At 44.7% G+C, this 22,379-nt stretch overlaps 1 protein-coding gene across 3 annotated transcripts in view; it reads left to right on the top strand.

The window, feature by feature from the left end:
- Positions 1-22,379, top strand: part of SLC17A5 (solute carrier family 17 member 5) — a 57,584-nt gene that overhangs the window by 216 nt on the left and 34,989 nt on the right. Inside the window, exon 1 of one of the 3 annotated variants that reach the window (XM_056565884.1) lies at positions 11,786-11,813. The exons of 1 other annotated variant lie outside the window; for it this stretch is intronic. In XM_056565884.1, coding sequence (XP_056421859.1) covers positions 11,801-11,813 — 13 coding nt within the window. In that variant the 5' untranslated portion in view covers positions 11,786-11,800. Of the gene's footprint in view, positions 1-11,785; positions 11,814-12,971; positions 13,168-22,379 lie in introns of those variants that run through there. One more of the 3 variants, XM_056565885.1, reaches the window with a different exon arrangement.

Below are 22,379 nucleotides of genomic sequence, written 5' to 3'. Positions count from 1 at the left end.
GGCTGTGTGCGCTTCACTCTCTGACGTTCTGCGATCTCCGTCCAGTTGCAGGACATGTCTCTATGGAATCTGTCTAATGACACTAGGTGGATCGGAGCAGGAGGGACTCCACTGGGTCCTGACTGATTCCATTGACTTGAATGGGGTCCGTTGGAGATCCGGTAGATTACAGGAAAAAAAATAGTTCATGCACTATTTTTATCTCTGCTAAACTTAACAGAATATAGTGGAGCCCAGCCGTAACGTGAACTTACCTACCCCTTTCGGTCCCTCGATGCTTATCTGAGCGGAGAGCTGGGAGCAGGACCTGCCGCCTCAGCCAGTCACGGTGTATCGGCCAGTGATCCTGCTCTGATATGTCATCTCGGAATCAGACAGCACAGCATGTACAGTACGTGTAGAGATACCCTTAAGGGAAAACTGTCATCAGTGGAACCGAACAGGCAGGTAGTACAAGTGACACTGATGATAACTATACTTCCCTGTCCGCAATTTGTGGTCCCATTCACCCAGTATCTTACTCTGTTTTTCCATTTGGCCAGCAGGCTTGGAGCACGGATGGAGCTTCCGGACATCACCGCTGCTGTTTCCCCAGGCTTGTGCACAACGGAGCCCAGCAGAGAAATAGCAGCAGTGACGTCAGGAAGCTCCGCCCATGCCTGCCGGCCAAACGAGAGAAATGGAGAAAGATACCAGGAGAACGGGACCACAGCTTGTGGACAGGTAAGTACCGTTCTCATCAGTGTCACCCGCACTACCTGCCTGCACCAACAGGTTAGTGCTGTGACATTGATGACAGTTTTCCTCTTATAGCAATGGTTCCCATCCAGTGTGCCCCCAGCTGTTGCAAAACTACAACTCCCAGCCTTCGGCTGTCCAGGCATGCTGGGATTTGTAGTCTTGCAAAAGCTGGAGGCACACTGGTGGGGAAAACTGCCTTAATGCATCACGGTCATTTGGAACAACTTTTGACATGTTTGAGATCACAGTGGATCTTACTCCTGAGACCTGCAGCAATCATGAGTAATAGCTGGGTGAAGTGTGCGGCAGCACACCCTTCACTCCCCGGCTATCACTGAAACCCAACCCATTCACTGCATAAGTCTACAGAGAGAAAATGATGGACAGAGCGGTCGGCTGGGGAGTAAAGAAGGCTGCCGCACACTTCACGTGGTTATAACTTGCGACTTGAGACGCGGTGCAATCTCAACTTTTGACGTGTCTGGACAGCATGTAAAAAGTGGTTCTAAATGACTGGGATGCTTTAAAGGAGAACTATGGTGCAGGACAACTTATCCTCTATCCAAAGGATACGGCATAAGTGTCTGATCGCAGGGAGCCCCCTTGCTGGGACCATGACTCTCCCCAGGAATGGGGCGTATCGACCCCCGCATGAAGCATGCCCCCTTTATGTATCTCTGAGACAGCATAGCCAAGCCCCCCGATCTGAAATGGGGGGGAGAGAGATTTATCAAAACCATACAGTGGAGCAGTTTCCCATAGCAACCAATCAGATTGCTATAGGCCTTTGAAAAATAAGTAATCTGGTTGCTATGGGTAACTGGTCAACTTTTCCTCTGCACAGGTTTTAATAAATCGACTTTAGAATATTTTTAAAGGGGTTTTCCAGGAACAGAAATGTAGAGCTGATTTCCTTCAAAAACAGCACCACCCCTGTCATCAGGTTGTATGTGGTATTACAGCTTGGCTCTATTCACTTCTATGAAACTAAGCTGCAATACCTCACGCAACAGGAGGACAGGTGTGGTGCTGTTTTTGGAAGAAATAAACAGTTTTTCTATCCCGGATAACACCTTTAACGGTGGTGTTTACAGCTGCATCTATAGCTGTCCTTATACGTACTCTGTAACATCGGAAATATCTTCTCTACTGAATATCTTAACGTTTCACCATCAGCTGCAGAACAGGAGAAGTTTTATAAACGCGGAGCAAAGTGTTCTCTTGCACAAGGAGGTTGTAACATGAAAAACAACCCAAGACAAATAAGATCTGTTCCAAGCGACAGGGAAAAAAATTACGTGGATATCTTATTTTAGCTGTAATAAGCAGAAAACAGATACATACTCAGTGGTATAGTGTACAGCCAGGTTTAGTAATCATATGAAATGTACAAGGAAGGTAGTGTGCCTCATAGGAAGTAGAGAAAAATATGTTAAATGGGCACTGTCAGATACAAAAACTTTTGAGATGTTGTAAAGCATGGAAAACCAATAGGTTTTGCAATTGCTTTCATTAAAAAAAAATGTCAGTATTTCATACTGAAAAAGCCAGTCTAACAACTGCCCCCGCCGCCTGCTTGGACACATACTAGTCCTGCTGTGTCCATGCGTCATCACCTATGTCATGGACACACTTCCTTGATTGACAGCTGTGAGCGCAGGGCTCACAACTGGAGGAAAAATCCTCCCACTGTCAGCTTGTGTCCCGCTACTGTCAGTGAGGACAATCTGGGAGTTGTAGTTTTGCTAATGCTAGGGGAGATGTGCGCAGACAGCATACTGAGGGAGGGGGCGGAGACCTGCACAGTGAGGCCACGCCCCCTCTGAGAGGAATTCAGACTAGTGAGCTAAATTAAAAGTGTAATAAAAAAATAAAGGTGCTAGACACAAAAAAATAGATGTACATGGTCAGGATTAGGTATTGAGGGATTTGTTAAAAAAAATAAATAAATAGGGAAACCAGCATTTTGGGGAAAAAAGAAAAAGTCCTATCCCATTGGGCCAGGTAAAATAGAAAAAAAAAACTCTATACTTGCCTATCCCCAGTCCTTACAGCTCTAATTCAGCTCTGGTCACCAGTTCTTCTGTCTAACTACTTAAACAAGTTAGACTATGTTTACACCACATTTGGGGGGAATTTATTATTGGTTTTTACCCTGGTTTTGTGGTGTACATTTGTCTCACAATTTGTCTCAGATGCTGTTGTGAGACATTTCATTGCAGCTTTTGCTTTAGAAGGTTTTTCAAAAAGAACATACCGTATAAGCTGACCCAAATATAAGCCGAGGCCCCTAATTTTACCCCAAAAACCCAGGAAAAGTTATTGACTCGACTATAAACCTAGGGTGGGAAATACATCATCATTCCCCCCCCCCCCCCCCTTCATCTTCACCGTCTGTCAATCCCTTCATCAGTGGTCTTCAACCTGCGGACCTCCAGATGTTGCAAAACTACAACTCCTAGCATGCCCATCGGCTGTCCGGGCATGCTGGGTGTTGTAGTTTTGAAACCTCTGGAGGTCCGCAGGTTGAAGGCCACTGTGGCCTTCGTCATCATCCAGACCCCCAACCCCCCTTTTGTTTTGTACTCGCCTCCCCTCGGCGGGAAGTTAGGGTGAGCTGGTCAGGGCCATCTATGCTGCAGGGACCGTCCAGTGAGGAGGATTAGTCGTTGCGGGCTGTCCATTTTCACTGGGGGGGCCTCTTCTCCGTGCTTCGGGCCCGGACTAGTGACGTTGCCTTGACAACGACACACAGGGACGTTGTGCATGAACATCCCTGTGCGTCGTCGGCAAGGCAACGTCACTAGTCCGGGGCCGGGCCCGAAGCGTGGAGAAGAGGCCCCCCCGGTGAAAATGGACAGCCCGGAACGACTAATCCTCCCCACCGGATGGTCCTTGCAGCAGAGATGGCCCTGACCCTAACTTCCCGTCGTGGGGAGGTGAGTACAAAACAAAAGGGGGGGGGGGGGGGGGGGCTGGATGATGACGAAGGCCGCAGTGGTCTTCAACCTGCGGACCTCCAGAGGTTTCAAAACTACAACTCCCAGCATGCCCAGACATGCTGGGACTTGTAGTTTTGCAACATCTGGAGGTCCGCAGGTTGAAGACCACTGATGAAGGGATTGACAGGCGGAGAGTTCACTCGAGTATAAGCCGAGGGGGGCGTTTCCAGCACAAAAAATCGTGCTGAAAAACTCGGCTTATACTCGAGTATGTACAGTACCAAGTTGTGATTTTAGTTGATATCATGCAGTGGTCAGGAATTTATCATGTGCAACTTTTCAGTTTGTTGCAACTGCCCTTACAAATCTACAACAGCCCTGACTTTGCTTACAAAACTAACTGCAAACAGTATTATTAAAAAATCACACATTTTGTCGCACGGGATAAAAAGTTGCAGAACAAAGTGGTGTACTGAAGTAAGAAATGTGAGCACCACCAGATTTCTCACATTCCCTGCACCATGTAATACATTTGGTCCACAGTTTCCACCACATGAATCTATGGGGTAAAAAGATGTTCACCTACACCACTCTTGATGAATCTCCCCCTTGGTGTGTATATTAATCAGTATATGTGCTGAGAAATAGTCCTGGAGCATAAGCTGAGTGGGTCCATAGACCTGACGGGTGCTAAAAGAACTTTCTTTTGGGATTCCATTTGCTGGAATATATTTGTATATTTTTTTTTTTTTTGTTCTTTTACTGTAGGGAAGTACCTCAGTTGGTACAGAAATGGCAAAGAAGAGCTCACTTGGCTGCACCTCTAGCTGCCAATATTAGGCCAGACAGAGCCTAGGCAGCCTTCAAATAGGTGCAGGTTTAACCTCTGAGACCCGCTCCTATCAGATACCAGCCTGATTTTCCGCCGTGTAAACCTGGCCTACTGGGCACAGTATGACACTGAAAAGGCCTGTTTATTTCTAGAAGAAGCACCACTTATGTCCATAGGCTGTGACACTAAAAGGGGTATTCCGGGAATTTTTTTTATTTGACTATGCTACAGGGGCTGTAAAGTAAGTGTAGTTTATAATATAGTGTCTGTACCTGTGTGTGACGGTTTTCTCACAATTCTCATGTGATTTTCACCCCAATATTTATTTTTATCAGCATACAAAATGACTGATGTCTCGGATTTTTCCCAGCTTGCAATGCGGCTGAGACCTGACTCACTAGCCAGCTGATGACAGGGAGCCTGTGTGCTTCAATGGGTGGAGGGATCGCTTGGTGGGAGAGAGATCAATCTGAAATCAATGCAACAGCTAAAGGCACCCTGATTGAAAACCACAGGTCTGCAGCTCATTTATGTTTCAATGGGTGGGGTGGCTAATGTGTGGGAGGGAGGAAAATGGAATCATGGGATGTGTAGGCAAACAAGAAAACTGAAAACAGGAAATACCAGTTCACAAAAGCTAGCCACAGTGTTATGGTAATCTCACAACATAGCCATTTAGCCCAAGACAAGCGCAGATGCTTCCTAAGCATGTCCATTACTGTCTGCTAGGTACGTACTAAAATCACCTTATGGTGGAGAACCCCTTTAAATAAAGTTATATTGTGATACCAGACACATGACTGAACAAGAGAAGGGTTGTTTCTGGAAAAAGCGCATATTTTTCTTAAATGATCCATCTCCTTTAAAGAGGCACTGTCCTTGTGAAAAACTTTTGATATATTATAGAACGCATCATAACTTGCTTTTTTACAATTTAAATGTATTTAAAAAAAATAAGATGTCTAGGGGTGGAGTACTCCCTTTAACAGCGGACATTGTGAAGACCAGTTGTTTCCCAACTGGGTGCATCCCGCTGTTGTAAAACTACAACTCCCAACATGCTTTTGGCTGTCTGGGCATGCTGGGAGTTGTAGTTTTGCTAATCCTAGGGGAGAGGAAGCCATCTGCCTGTGTTTTTTTTAATTTTTTTGCACTATGACAGGTACGCTTTTAAGCTATGTAAACGAGAAATTACATTTTTGATTGATTGAATGAAGCATGTGTCTACAGTCTTGTACCTTGGTGTATTTGGAATAAACTTCATTCTTTTAATGGGAGCAGCGCTGGACATTTCTCTTTGTTGTATATATCTACTGTGGTGTAGTCTGCACCAGTCCGGGCGCTGCAGGACACAGGAGGTGAGCTAAATGCTTGCACCATACAGCTATTGAATGAAGCATGTATTTATTCCCACTGTAAACACAAACCCTAGAAACAGGAGTCACACCTTTAGAATAGCGCACATGCATGCTGCTGCTCTGTGGAGCTGTACTTGGCGATCTCCAGCTGCTCTATAGACACTTATGGATCTGACACTTATAGGGGATAGCTGTTTCAAGTTGAAATACCCCTTTAAAGGAGTATTCTGGCCATAGACATCTTATCCCCTATCCATAGGATGGGGATAAGATGCCTAATTGCGGGGGGCCCGCTGCTGGGATCCCCCACGATCTCCGTGCAGCACCCACATACGATTCCGGGCTGCTGCTCCAGTCTCAGATACCTCTGTGTTTCTGGGACTGGAGATGTGATGTCATGCTACGCCCCTCCATTCATGTCTGTGGGAGGGGGTGTGACAACACAGAGGTTTCCGGCATAGAATGCGGGTGCTGCACGGAGATCGTGGGGGGGGGTCCCAGCAGCGGGCAGGGGATAAAGATGTCTATGGCCGGAATACACCTTTAAGAAAAAATAGCTAATTGCAACTTTAGAAAGATATTGATAAAACAGAAGAGGTCCAAAGGTGGGCTGCAAAAATGGTGGAAGGTCTTAAGGGGTTGTTTGGGGAAGAAAAATAAAAACATCCCCTATCCACTTGATAGGGGATAAAAGTAGGGTCCAACTGCTGGGACCCCCCACAATCTTCAGAACAGGGACCTGGCTCTCAAAAAGGTCACAGCACCCGGGCATCTTTGGCACTCTGAGCACTGTTTTCTCTGAGAGCCAAGGCACCGTTCTAGAGATTTGGGGTGGGGGGGGGGGGGGCAGCAGTCAGACCCCCTTCTTATGCATTTTCCTGTGGATAGAGGATAAGTTGTTCTTTATCATACAACCCTCATTAGAGTAGGGTCACATGTAGCAGACTCGCAGTGTTTTTTACGCTGCAGATCCGCCGGTGACCCGACCCTACAGTGTACCTCCGGCTGTTCCCAAACCCCCGTGTGCTGCTCGCAGCGGCAATCCACCAATACGAGCAGCCACACAGACGAGCGAGTCGCTGCATGCATGCGCAATGTACTCAGACATCTGTGAGTACACTGCTAGTGCATGCGGCTACTTGCAGGTCACTGTTTGGCTGCTCGTGAGTGGACCTCCGACTGCCATCTTGACTCATCGGAGCTCCTGCAATCGCGCTAAAGGATTAATGGCATCAGCATGATTGTTGATGTCCGCCATTAGCGGTGGGTCCCCAGCTCCCTTCATAGTTTTTACACACTGCAGGATGTAAATGTGTGTCCTGGTGCGCTAAGTACTAGGCGGAAAGGGTATACATTTACGCCCTGTGTCCTCTAGGGGTTAGTACGTAACTGAACACAAGACCATGGGGCACAAGCTGAGATTAGGTCAGAAGCAACATGAGAAAAAAAATAATTTTACTTAGGGTACGTTCCCACACGGCGTATTTTGCTGCGTATTTGCAGCTGCGTATTTTCCTACCCATTGACTTCAACAGAGAAAATAAAATACGCAGCAGCAAATACGCAGCAAATACGCCGTGTGGGAATGTACCCTAAAAGAGTAGTAGATGCTTGGAACAAACCTTCAGCAGATGTGGATGGGAATCCCCATTAAAGAGTACCTCTCATGATCTTGATAAACTTTATAATCCTCCCAGTTTACTGGCCCCATCATGATAAACCCAAGCAAAAATGAGTTTTAATGACAGTGCCTATTTACGTGAATGTAAGCTTGCCTGGGATAAAGATACTGTATATCTATCCAAAGATAAATAAGAGGGGCCAGGTGGTCTTTTAATGCCGACAATCTTCTATATTTCTGTGGTCTTTTCTGATTATATATAGTGTATTACTCCCCCTTATAAGAATATAAGGGCATGTATACATGTCTCAGAACTCCGCAGTGAGCCATAGTTTTATATTAGGAGAATACAGATTATAAAAGACACATGTCAGCTGCTGAAGAGCCAGCTTTCTGTCCATCATTGACGGGGATGAAGTTCCCGAGAAGGTCTGAGGTGTGTGTTTTTATGTTCAGCAGCTGAGACAGGAAACAGGAAAACACATTTTGCGGCTGCTGAAGAACCTCTTATGCAGGAAGGAAGCATACATGTCAGTCAGTAGTTGTTGGAGCTTCCTTGAAATGGAATCCATGACCTTTTAGGAAGGAAGAGAAGAGCAGAGGCTATGTAGCACAATCTGATGTCATATTTATACTGACTTTTTTTTTTTTTCAATAGGAAATTTCTATTAATGTGGCTTCTGAACATTTGTAGTTTACATTTTACGTCACAGTATTACTCATGTTCATAATCACATTTAACCCATTAAGAGGATTTAGCCTGCAGGACCACACAGACATCATTGGCCTCTTGACTCATAAGCAAATACAATTAAGTGCCCTGTAATTTCCCGTCATTCCTTCTCCCATCTAGTACATTGTCTTATGAGCGTGTAAGACTGAAACGATCATGAATCATGTGATGCTGTAAATCAGGTTACAAGTGTTTATATAAAGCAGCGGTCTCAAACTGTGGCCCTCCAGATGTTGCTAAACTTCAACTCGCAGCATACCCGGACAGCCGTTGGCAGAAAGCACTGTGGACAGACACAAAAGAAATTTGAAAAGAACTTCCTCTGTAACATACAGCAGCTGATAAGTACTGCAAGGATTAAGATTTTTCAATAGAGGTAATTTACAAATCTGTTTAACATTGTGGCACCAGTTGATTTAAAGAAAAATCTTTTTCACCGGAGTACCCCTTTAAATGGTATAGATAGGTGATGAGTGTTGTTGATAAAAGGGGTACTCCACTGGAAAACTTATTTTTTATTTTATTTTTTTAAATCAACTGGTGCCAGAAAGTTAAACATATTTGTAAATGAGTTCTATAAAAAAAAATCCTAATCCTTCCAGTACTTATTAGCTGCTATTTGCTCGACAGGTTCTTTTCTTTTTGAATTTCCTTTCTGTCTAACCACAGTGCTCTCTGCTGACAGAGCAGAAGTAAATCCCCATAGCAAACCTCTCCTTCTCTGGACAGTTCCTAAAATGGACAGCAGAGAGCACTGTGGTGTAAGCAGAGAGCACTGTGGTCAAACAGAAAGGAAATTCAAAAAGAAAAGAGCTTCTTGTGGAGCATATAGCAGCTGATAAGTACTGGAAGGATTAAGATTTTTTTAATAGAAGTAATTTGCAAATATGTTTAAGGGTAGGGCTATTCTTGTTGAGTACCTCATTATTAAGATTTTTGAGTCTTATATGAAAACTTTCCATGCGGTCTTATGTATGGGCTTCATGGTCCAGCGCAGGAGCTGGGCAGATTGATTGTTTTGTAAGAAAAGCTTCAGTATTATTTATATCCCTGCTCTTTTTGTGTTTAGGAGTCTAGCGAACAGTATCGCTGGTTGACAGCTTATCCTTTATGACTTTCCATACAGAGATAGATGCCAATAACCCACTGGGCTCCTAAGCATAGAAACAAGATTAAGGGGCAGCTATTACTTCAGAATCCTTTCGGGAATGACAGCCCAATGAGCTCCTAAACATAGAAAATATACAAGTTATACTTATATATATTTTCCCACAGAATTTATATTAATCTGCCCAGCATCTCTTGCTTTATAACATGCTGTCTGCAGACCAGGCACTGTTAAAGGAGTAGTCCAGTGGTGACTCAGTGGTGAGCAACTTATCCCCTATTCTAAGGATAGGGGATAAGTTGCAGATCGCGGGGGGGTCCGACCGCTGGGGCCCCCTGCAATCTCCTGTACGGAGCCCCGACAGCCCGCGGGAAGGGGGCGTGTCGACCTCCGCACGAGGCGGCGGCCGACACGCCCCCTCAATACAACTCTATGGCAGAGCCGAAGCGCTGCTTTCGGCAATCTCCGGCTCTGCCATTGAGATGTATTGAGGGGGCGTGTCGGCCGCCGCCTCGTGTGGGGGTCGACACCCGCTATCTCGGCGGAGAGCCGGGGCCCCGTACAGAGAGATCGCAGGGGGCCCCAGTGGTCGGACCCCCCCCCCCCGCAATCTCAAACTTATCCCCTATCCTTAGGAATAGGGGATACGTTTTTCACCACTGGACTACCCCTTTAAATGTGATAGGTTCTCTTTTAGGGTCTATTCACACGTACAGTATCCTGCACATATTTGATGCACATGATTTGAAGCTGTGTTCAGTCATTTTGTTTATATTGTAATCTGCAGCACAAATTCTGCTGCTTCAAATTCTACCTATTAAATATGCGTAGAATACTGTATGTGTGTATAGACCCTAAAGGGGCATTCTGAGATGTGTGTGTGTGTGTGTGTATATATATATATATATATATATATATATATATATATATATATATAATTTATTAAATATATACACACACATATCTCAGACCACTCCTTTTAGGGTCTATATACACACACACACAAAAAATATATACATTATTTATTTTTCTTTTTATTTATTTTTTTGTGTGTGTGTATAGACCCTAAAGAAGCATGACTTGGGATAGGCTCCATACAATAAAATACAATGATATGGGTTACATTTCCTATGTATTTTCTGGCTTTGACAATCAAATGATTGTTTCTGGTCATCTCATCAAGCGGCTAGTGCTGGAGATCATTCAGAGTAACGCCTTAGGCTAGGTTCACACTACGGAATGTCTGCCTGAAATTCCACTTTGAAATTGCAGGCAGGAATTCCGCTTACTAAAATGTACTATATAGTGAATAGGTTTCCCTTCACAAATTCACACTTCGGAATTTGTGAATGGAAAATCCGCTTGAAAATTTCCACCTGAAGAATGGTGTTGCTCATTCTTCAGGCGGAAATACTCGCAGAACACATTGCAGTCTATTGGAGACTGCAGTGTCCGGCGGTCCTAGCACCGACAGATTCAGTCAGCGCCGGCCGCACTCTGAATCTCCGGGCGGAAATTTTCTGCCCGGAGATTCCGCAGTGTGAACTCAGCCTTAGACTCCTAAGCAGGTTAGTGTAGTTTTTTGCAGTCTTTGTGTTTTCATCAGAAAAATATTGCCATGAGGAGAAGGTGATATAACCTATATTCACAATTTAAGGTGTTTTATAAACATTTGATGTCTTTAGATTTTGTTCACATGTTGAATTTTACAGCGTTTTCCAAAAGTGTGGTAAAATTACAAGTTTTTACCATATTTTGCACAATTGTGGTATAGTATCCCAATTTCACACCATGATTTGGGGAAAATTACAGCAAAAAAACTGGAAAAAAACTCAGTGTGAACACAGCCTCAGGGGAGGTGTAAAACTGCTATGTATTCTTATTCTGTAGAGATGGCAGATGGAGCTGGGAGGGGTCTGTGAGCTACCGTGTTTCCCCGAAAATACACCCTACCCCGAAAATAAGCCCTAGCTGGATTATTGGGGTGGGCTGCAATATAAGCCCTACCCCGTTAATAAGACCTAGACCAGTGGTCTCCAACCTGCGGACCTCCAGATGTTGCAATGGAGGTCCGCAGGTTGAAGACCACTGACCTAGACAATGCCCGGGCTGCAAATATTTAAAAACAAATTTTAACTTTACTTCGTCCTCCATTCCCCCATTGCTAAGGAACCGGCCTCACTGTCCTCCGCTGTTCTTGCTACGGTCCTGGGGATGGGAACGTCACAGAGCCTTCAGCCTATCACCGGCCGCAGCAATGTCCCGCCTCGGCCAATGATAGCCTGAGCCCACTGTCATGTAAGAAGCCGGCCGGCTTCTTACATGACAGTGGGCTCAGGCTATCATCGGCCGAGGCGGGACATCGCTGTGGCCGGTGATAGGCTGAAGGCTCTGTGACGCCCCAACACCAGGAAGCAGCAAGAACAGCGGAGGGACCATGAGGCCGGTTCCTTAGCAACGGAGGAATGGAGGACGAAGGTAAGTGAAAGTTTGTTTTTTAATATTTGCAGCCCGGGCACAGGAATACAAAGTACAGCGCAGCGGCTGATAATTATTTGGCAGGGGGGAGAGAAGCTCCTCTTGTGGGTGACATACGATTAGTCCCCCGATGTGGGGTGCAGCGCTAGGCTGATAAACCGGAGGGGGGGGGACATTGGGGGGCAGAGCTGCGCCCATCACATGATGATAATGGGGGGAGGGGTGTAAATTCCGTTAAATCCCGTGGAACCGCCATGTTGTTCAATGTACATACCGTAAATAAATAAGCCCTACCCTGAAAATAAGCCCTAGTGTGTTTTTTGTGGCTAAAAATAATATAAGACCCGGTCTTATTTTCAGAGAAACACGGTAGTAGGAGGGGACCTAGAAGGTGGTATTATCATCCTGTAATTCACAGGAATTTAGAAACCAGGTCTGACATCATGTCATTCACAATAAGCACGGTAACTTTTTGGTAGTCGGAATGATGATCACATGACTAAGTTAGAGTAATAAAACACACAGATACAGCTGTGCTGGAGTGAAACAAATGGGGCTGAGTAGTGAATGGTGCATGTGCAGGATTTGGGCAAAACAAACAAACCTGGAGTGCTTTTTAATGTATTTGGATCAAGGATTTTTTGCTATATTTTCTGGAGTTACCTAATACAGGGAACAAAATACCCTGCTAGTCCACCCATATCATAATAAAATGCAGAAATATATAGATCGATCTATCTGGCTATCCTTGCAGCTTAAACATTTTTATGGCACAAATCACTGTCACTCACACTTGGGATACAACTGCATATTTCTTTCTTTCAGTTAAGCATCCTTTTTTTTTTTTTTAGCTTTAAAAAAATAAAGAAAATACATTTAAAAAAATAGATGTGAATAGCTCCTTAGTTTAACAAACCAAACAAACTCACTTACAGACTATATTTGGTCTATTAAAGTCTCTGTCCGTGCCAAAGGCATGCTGGAGTATTAGTTGGAATGTATTCCTACACATAGTGGTGATGGAACCCCAAAATGTGATGGGAATGGGGCATTATCTGTTGCCTTTTTGCACATTTACACCAGACCTCTTATTCATCATTCACATATGAAGAGATGTAATAGACTCATTTCTTCTCTTGTTTCCTGGTCTGTAAACAGACTCATATACAAATATTTGATTATCTGTCAAGAAAAACCAGATCTTCAGCCTTGCACTTTAATTATCTGCTCAGCTCCGCTGTGATGTCGAGCCCATTGCCAAGTATTAGCTAGCGGAGTGAGTCCATATAGCATTCCAGGAGCAGATGCTTTGTTGTATGCCCACGTACACCATACATCCGCAAAAGCCAAGAAAGTAAGACCTTTTCATTTATTATTTATTTAATTTTTTATTGTCATTTTACCGCATTGTCTAGAGCTGTGGTCTACAGCCCGTGACTTTCCAGTTGGTAGAATCGGAGAGTCACAGGTTGCAGACGACTGGTCTAGTGAGTGTACAGCTGCTATGTAAATGTTTGTATATTTAAAGGGGTACTCCGCCCTAGACATCTTATCCACTATCCAAAGGAAAGGGATAAGATGTCAGATCACGGGGGGTCCCACTGCTGGGGACCCCCGCAATCTCTTGCAGCACCCAGAGTCATCACTGCACAGAGTTAAAGGGGTATTCCAGGAAAAAACGTATTTTTTTTTTTTTTTTTTTATATATATATATCAACTGCCTTCAGAAAGTTAAACAGATTTGTAACAGAATGTAAATTACTTCTATTAAAAAATCTTAATCCTTTCAGTTCTTATGAGCTGCTGAAGTTGAGTTGTTCTTTACTGTCTAAGTGCTCTCTGATGACACCTGTCTCGGGAGCTGCAAATTCCCGTAGCAAACCTATTCTGCTCTGTGCAGTTCCTGAGACAAGCAGAGATGTCAGCAGAGAGCACTGTTGTCAGACAGAAAAGAACAACTCAACTTCAGCATCTGATAATAATTGGAAGGATTAAAGATTTTTAATAGAAGTAATTTACAAATCTGTTTAACTTTCTGGAGCCAGTTGATCTAAAAAAAAGGTTTTTCCTGGAATACCCCTTTTAAGTTTGCTCCGTGCATGATGACTCGCTATACAGGGGCTGGAGTATCGTGATGTCTTGATGAGGGGGGCAGAGCGTGACATCACAAGCTAAATACTACCCAAATTATTATTTGGCATTTAAAATTAAAGGAGTAGTCCGGCGCGCACTTTTTTTCATTTTATCACGTCCGGGCTGCAAAATTAAAGAAAACGCACTTTCTCTTACCTGCCAACGAGCCCCCGGAGCTCCGGTACAGGTGTTCGGTCCCTGGGCTGTATTCTTCTTACTTCCTGTTAGCCCGGCACGTCACAGCCTCTGCTGGTGATAGGCTGAAGCTCCGTGTGACGTGCCGGGCTAACAGGAAGTAAGAAGAATACAGCCCAGGGACCGAACACCTGTACCGGAGCTCCGGGGGCTCGTTGGCAGGTAAGAGAAAGTGTGTTTTCTTTAATTTTGCAGCCCGGACGGGATAAAATGAAAAAAGTGCGCGTCGGACTACTCCTTTAACCCCTTAAGGACCGGGGGTTTTTCTGTTTTTGCAATTTCGTTTTTTGCTCCTTGCCTTTAAAAAATCATAACTCTTTCAATTTTGCACCTAAAAATCCATATGATGGCTTAGTTTTTGTGCCACCAATTCTACTTTGTAATGACGTCAGTCATTTTGCCCAAAAATCTACGGTGAAACGGAAAAAAAAATCATTGTGCGACAAAATTGAAAAAAAAACGCAGTTTTGTAACTTTTGGGGGCTTCCGTTTCTACGTAGTACATTTTTCGGTAAAAATGACACCTTATCTTTATTCTGTAGGTCCATACGATTAAATTGATACCCTACTTATATAGGTTTGATTTTGTCGGACTTCTGGAAAAAATCATAACTACATGCAGGAAAATTAATACGTTTAAAATTGTCATATTCTGACCCCTATAACTTTTTTATTTTTCCGTGTATGGGGCGGTATGAGGGCTCATTTTTTGCGCCGTGATCTGAAGTTTTTAACGGTACCATTTTTGTATTGATAGGACTTATTGATCGCTTTTTATTCATTTTTAAATGATATAAAAAGTGACCAAAAATGCACTATTTTGGACTTTGGAATTTTTTTGCGCGCACGCCATTGACCGAGCGGTTTAATTAATGATATATTTTTATAATTCGGACATTTCCGCACGCGGTGATACCATATATGTTTATTTTTATTTACACTGTGTTTTTTTTTTTTATTGGAAAAGGGGGGTGATTCAAACTTTTAATAGGGGAGGAGTTAAACGATCTTTATTCACTTTTTTTTTGCAGTGTTATGGGTCCCATAGGGACCTATAACACTGCACACACTGATCTTCTATGCTGATCACTGGTTTCTCATAAGAAACCAGTGATCAACGATTCTGCCGCATGACTGCTCAGGCCTGGATCTCAGGCACTGAGCAGTCATTCGGCGATCGGACAGCGAGGAGGCAGGAAGGGGCCCTCCCGCTGTCCTGTCAGCTGTTCGGGATGCCGCGATTAGCCGCGACTATCCCGAACAGCCCGACTGAGCTAGCCGGCCACTTTCGGTTTCACTTTTAGCCGCGCGGCTCAGCTCTGAGCGCGCGGCTAAAGGGTTTATAGCGCGCGGCGCCGCGCGCTATTAGAGGCAGGTCCCGGCTTCACTATGACGCCGGGCCCGCCGCAATATGATGCGGGGTTACTGTGTAACCCCGCGTTATATCAGGAGAGCAGGACCAAGGGCGTACCTGTACGCCCTTGGTCCTTAAGAGGTTAAAGACTTCGGGGCCAAAAATCATCACGTTAATTTTTTTTTTTTTAAACCCTGAAAAAAAGAAACTTAAAAGGAAATCTGTCAGTAGAATGACCCCCAACCTGTTTACACATGGTAATAATGTTGGTGATGCTGAATCTAATGCAGTTTACCTTTTCTAAGGCTAAGTTTCCACTTGGTTTTTTTCGGGCAATGTTTGGATATCTGCCACTGCAGTTTTTGAGCCAAAGTCAGAAGTGGATCTATAAGGGAGGAGAAGTGTAAGTTCTTCCTTTTATATGTCCTATTCCTTTTGAGTCCACTTCTGGCTTTGGCTCAAAAACTGCAGTGGCAGATCTCCAAAAACTGCCAGAAAAAAAACCAAGTGGAAACTCAGGCTTATTCCACTGCACTGTTCCATAGAAAAATAGATAAATCCAAGTATGCAAATGCTGATCTGCTGTGCACACGAGGATTTCCCCGCCACTTGGTGCGCCATTCTGCCTGGCCAGCTGGTCCCTGCAATGCAGCCCCTTAATAAATATTTATCTTCTGCTCTCCAGTATGGTGCCGTTACATGTTGTGTGCACATCACCATGTATAGCCCAGGACCACAAGCGTGCATGCTGCTACGCCCTTTGTGCTGAAGAGCAGAAGATGTAGATACTAGATGGTTCATGGGAGCTTACTGTGTATAGTGTTAGGGTAGGTTCATATTGCGGAATCTCCGCTCGCGGACATTCCATCAGGCGGCGTCCGTCGGCAGTAGGACAGCGGGGCACTGCGCAGTCACCATTGACGGCTATGCAATACTTGCAGAATTCCAACAAAGAATGAACATATTCTTTCTTTGTGTGGAACAATTTCTGCGGTGGAATTGTCCGCCTCTGAAATTCCGCACTGTGAAGAACCATTCACACTAATGGTACATTTCACTGCGTGGAATTCTACTCTAATTTCACGGGAATTCCTCTGTGTGAACGTACCCTTATTGTTCAGGTCAGAATGCAGACAGCTACTGGTGGCTGCAGATAGCCGGACCAACCAACAAATATCATTTGGCTCCCATTTTTATACAGTAAGAGCCAAAAGCTCCTTTTTAAGGCTTGTTTTTTTTTTGTCTGCATACTTGAGCCAATATGATATTATATTATATTAGGACAAATAAAATTTCAGTTGAGTAATTTATAAAAAATAGTTTCGTCTGTAGTAATTCAATCTACATGCAGTGTTAGTATTGCCCCCTAGATGTCAGCATAACTAACAATAGTAAGGCAAGCTCCTCTCATTTTACTAAATGTTCTCACCATTGTCATTACCACTGGTATATGAAGTGTTACTTCTTGGACAACATTTATCAGCTGGATCTGTTTTTCTCAAGTGAAACAATGCAGACATTTATGATTTTACAGAGGCATTATTCAGATCATATCAAAATGTTTCTTTTTAAGGACAAGCTGCCAGATACATGGGTACATAATATATGTCTCATCAAGGCCAAGACTCTGTGACCCAATACAGAGTGCCTGTGGCTGGGATAAAGTCAATTTGTACAACTGAAAAACTTTTTTTCCCCCCTCATACATGTAAAGGGAACCTGCCATCATTTTCATGCTGCGTAAACAACAAGTCATTGGGGTGGTCACTGGTGGCTTCTGCCCCACTCTGCTGACCATAGACCTCACTATATACCCAAGCAGGCATTAATCTGTCAATCAACTCTGGTGGAGTTGGAAGAAGCCGCTGAGGTCCTCCCAATAGCTAGTGGTTCAGGCAGCATGTTCTGTGCTTTATACACTGGTTCTGTGCTTTATACACTGCTCAAAAATAACACATAAACAACACAATGTAACTCCAAGTTAATCACACTTCTGTGAAATCCACTCAGGAAGCAACACTGATTGACAATCAATCATGGACCAGACAGCAGGTGTCAATTATAGGCAATTAGCAAGACACCCCCAATAAAGGAATGGTTCTGTAGATGGTGATGACAGACCACTTCTCAGTTCCTATGCTTCCTGGCTGATGTTTTGGTCACTTTTGAATGCTGTCGATGCATTCACTCTAGTGGTAGCATGAGACTGAGTCTACAACCCACACAAGTGGCTCAGGTAGTGCAGCTCATCCCAGATGGCACATTAATGCGAGCTGAGAGCATGGAGGCGCTACCAGGAGACAGGCCAGTACATCAGGAGACATGGAGGAGGCCGTAGGAGGGCAACAACCAAGCAGCAGGACCACTGCCTCTGCCTTTTTACAAGGAGGAACAGGAGGAGCACTGCCAGAGCCCGGCAAAATGACCTCCAGCAGGCCACAAATGTTCATGCGTCCACTCGAACATTAAGAAACAGACTCCATGAGGGTGGTATGAGGGCCAGACGTCCACAGGTGGGGGTTGTGCTTACAGCCCAACACCGTGCAGGACGTTTGGCATTTGCCAGAGAACACCAAGATTGGCAAATTCACCGCTGGTGCCCTGTGCTCTTCACATATTAAAGCAGGTTCACAGACAGAGTGGAGAACGTTCTGCTGCCTGCAACATCCTCCAGCATGACCAGTTTTGCGGTGGGTCAGTAATGGTATGGGGTGGCATTTCTTTGGGGGGGGGGCCGCACAGCCCTCCATGTGCTTGCCAGTGGTAGCCTGACTGCCATTAGGTACCAAGATGAGATCCTTGGACCCCTTGTGAGACCATATGCTGGTGCGGTTTGCCTCTGGTTCCTCCTAATGCAAGACAATGCTAGACCTCATGTGGCTGGAGTGTGTCAGCAGTTCCTGCAAGAGGAAGGCATTGATGCTATGGAGTGGCCTGCCCGTTCCCCAGACCTGAATCCGATTGAGCACATCTGGGACATCATGTGTCGCTCCATCCACCAATGCCACATTGCACCACAGACTGTCCAGGAGTTGGTAGATGCTTTAGTCCAGGTCTGGGAGGACATCCCTCAGGAGACCAATGCCCAGGCATTGTAGGAAGGTCCTATGGGCACATGGAGGCCACAAACACTGCTGAGCCTCATTTTGTCTTGTTTTAAGGACATTACATCAAAGTTGGATCAGCCTGTAGTGTGGTTTGAGTGTGACTCCATATCCAGACCTCCATGGGTTGATAAATTTGATTTCCATTGATAATTTTTGTGATTTTGTTGTCAGCACATTCAACTATGTAAAGTAGAAAGTATTTCATATGATTGCTCTGTCTGAGTGTTGCTTGGTCTGTCTGAGTGTCGCTTTGGAAGAGAGGCAGCTGAAAGAGAGTTGTAAAATGGGAGATGTCTGCTGTGCGGAGTGACTCTGTGGAGCTGGAGTGACTTGTACTTACATTTGCACATAGAGGGATCACTGAACTTTAAACAGCATTTTTTTCCCTCTACTCTGCTTCTAGGGGGAGGGTTAGATTGGTCACAGGTGCTTAAAGGGGTACTCCGGTGCTTAGACATCTTATCCCTTATCCAAAGGATAGGGGATAAAATGCCTGATCGCGGGAGTCCCGCCGCTGGGGACCCCCGTGATCTTGCCCGCGGCACCCCGTTTATAATCTGTCCCCGGAGCGTGTTCGCTTCGGGTCTGATTACCGGCGACCACAGGGCCGACGGCATGTGACGTCACGCCTCCGCCCCCGTGTGAGGTCACGCTCCGCCCCTCAATGCAAGCCTATGGGAGGGAGCGTGACAGCTATCATGCCCCCTCCCATAGGCTTGCATTGAGAGGCGGAACGTGATGTCACCCAGGGGCGGAGGCGTGACGTCACACGCCTTCAGCCCTGTGGTCGCCGGTAATCCGACCCGGAGCAAACACGCTCCGGGGACTGATTATAAACGGGGTGCCACGTGCATGATCACGGGGGTCTCCAGCGGCGGGACTCCAGTGATCAGGCATCTTATCCCCTATTCTTTGGATAGGGGATAAGATGTCTAAGCACCGGAGTACCCCTTTAAATCTTAGTCTGGGACTCAGTTCTGAGCTTGCTCTGTCTGAATGTTGCTTTGGAAGAGAGGCAGCTGTAAGAGAGTTGTAAAACAGGAGTTTGAGATCACTGTGAATGTTACTTTCCTCACACTGTAGGGACTTTAAACAAGGTCTACTGAGAATTTAATTTTAATATTTACTGTCTGTTTTTGGCTGTTAATCTGTGAAATCACCATAATTAGATTGCCTCCATGTTGGTAAATGCAGTCTGGTGTACATCTTGCGCGATGTATGCAATCCTTGAACAGTAGTTTAAGAGTGCATATTGCTGTGCGAGATGTGTGCGAGTTGTTCTTTTGGACGGACATGCAATGACAACTTGGAGAGGAGTCTCCTGCTCACTGAGCAAGTACTCTCTGGGGTAGAGGTGGGGGAGGATAGTGGGATGGAGGTGCAGGACAGTCAGGCAGCTAGCTGGATTACAGCTAGAAAACGGGGTAGAGGGAAGTGTCAGGGAGGCTAGTCCGGATCTGGCACACCTCAGCAAGTTGGCCTGGTTGGCAGATGAGGGCATGTCATTTCAGAGTTAACAGTACTGCAGCAAGATACTGCCTCTGACCGCCAGGGGGGTGTCTGCTCCAGTAAGGAGGGAATGAGGAGTTCAGGGCAGGCCAGACAGGTACTGGTAGTGGGGGACTCAATTATTAGGGGGACAGACGGGGCGATCTGTCACAAAGACCGGGATTGCCGAACAGTGTGTTGTCTACCTGGCGTTCAAGTTCAGCACATTGCGGATCGGGTTGACAGCTTGCTAGGTGGGGCTAGAGAAGACCCAGTGGTCATGGTACATATCTGCACCAATAACATAGAGGTAGGTGGAGTGTCCTTAAAAGTGATTTCAGGGACTTAGGCTGCAAGCTTAAGGCAAGGACCTCCAAGGTAATTTCTGAAATATTACCTGTACCACGAGCCACACCAGAGAGGCAGATCAGGGAGGTAAACAAGTGGCTCAGAAGATGGTCTAGGAAGGAGGGGTTTGGGTTCAAGGAGAACTGGGCTAACTTCTCTGTTGGATACCGGCTCTACCGTAGGGACTGGCTGCACCTCAATGGGGAGGGTGCAGCTGTGCTTGGGGAGAAGATGGCTAGAAGGGTGAAGGAGTGTTTAAACAAGGGACTGGGGGAGTGTACCTACAACATAGACTGCAAAGATAGTGTAGATAGAGAGGAGGGACTTATTTATATACCTGGGGGTGGAGCGGAGGGAGGGGTTAGAATAGTTAATAGGGATAGGCTTCATAGGGGGAAAAAAAAAACATACACCACTGAATTACATGATGACTAATTCCAGAAGTCTGTCCAATAAAACTGACGAACAAGAGTTGATAATGTCTGAGGAAGATTATGACATAGTGGGTATAACAGAGACTTGGTTGGACGATAGCTGTGACTGGGCAGTCAACATACAGAGTTAGTCTATTTAGGAAGGATCGGACAAAACTTAAAGGGGGAGGAGTTGTCTTTATGTAAAGTCCAGTCTGAAGGCCGCACTGCTGGAGGATATTTGTGGGGGGGGGGGGGGGATGATAATGTGGAGACATTATGGGTAGAAATATATGGAGATAAAAAAAATAATAATAAAAAAAAATCTGATAGGGGTTTGCTATAAGCCACCAAACATAATGGAAGAGCCAGAAGATCAATTACTGAGGCAAATAAACAAGGCAGCAAATCAGAATGAGGTGATAATAATGAGGGACTTCAACTATCCTGATATAAACTGGGAGACTGAGTCCTGTGAATCTCATAAAGGAAACAGGTTTCTGACTATAGCTAAAGACAATTATCTGTCCCAAATGGTGCAGGGCCCGACCAGAGGGGGCACCCTACTAGACTTAATATTAACCAACAGACCTGACAGAGTAACTAATGTGCAGGTAGAAGGACACCTAGGAAATAGTAATCATAATATAATACATTATAACTTGTTCTTCAATAAGGGAATCTCTTGAGGGGCCACAAAAACAACGAACTTTAGGAAGGCAAAGTTTGATCAACTCGGAGAAGCCCATAACAATATAAAATGGGATAATGTCCTCAAAAACAAGAATACTGACACTAAATGGAAGACTTAAGAATATTTTAAATTCTCACTGTAAGATGTATATACTTTTATGGGAATAAAGGGGTCAGGAATAAAAGAAAACCAATATGGATGAATAAGAACGTTAAGGGGGCAATAAATGACAAAAATAAAGCATTTAACCTACTAAAACAGGACGGCAGTGAAAAAGCATTAAAAAGCTATAGAGAAAAATGTTAATTATGTAAAAAAACAGATAAAAGCCGCAAAAATAGAGACAGACTCCTTGCCAAAGAGAGTATAACTAACCCCAAAATGTCCTTTAACTATATAAATAGCAAAAAGTTCAAAAATGAAAGTGTAGGCCCTTTAAAAAAATAAAGAAGAAATTATGAACGGGGATCAGGAAAAAGCAAATATATTAAACAAATTCTTCTCCACTGTATTCACCAAGGAAAATGAAATGCCAGGTGAAATACAGTGTGAAAAGGTAAACTCCCCAGTACAGGTCACCTGTCTAACCCAGGAAGTAGTACAGTGCCACCTACAAAAAATCAAAAAAGACTAATCGCCAGGTCCAGATGGCATTCACCCCCGTGTTCTAAAGGACTTAAGTAATGTAATAATATTCAGGGACTCTATAGCCACCAACAGTTCCCCAGGACTGGTGCATGGCAAATGTGGTACCAATATTTAAAAAGGAGTCAAAAGTTGACCCCGCAAATTATAGGCCTGTTAGTTTAACCTCTGTTGTATGTAAATAGTTTG

This window comes from Hyla sarda, chromosome 3, assembly GCF_029499605.1.
Source record: "Hyla sarda isolate aHylSar1 chromosome 3, aHylSar1.hap1, whole genome shotgun sequence".
Taxonomy (NCBI): Eukaryota; Metazoa; Chordata; class Amphibia; order Anura; family Hylidae; genus Hyla; species Hyla sarda.
The sequence above is the reverse complement of the archived record's forward strand: the minus strand, read 5'-3'. Positions and strand labels throughout refer to the sequence as shown.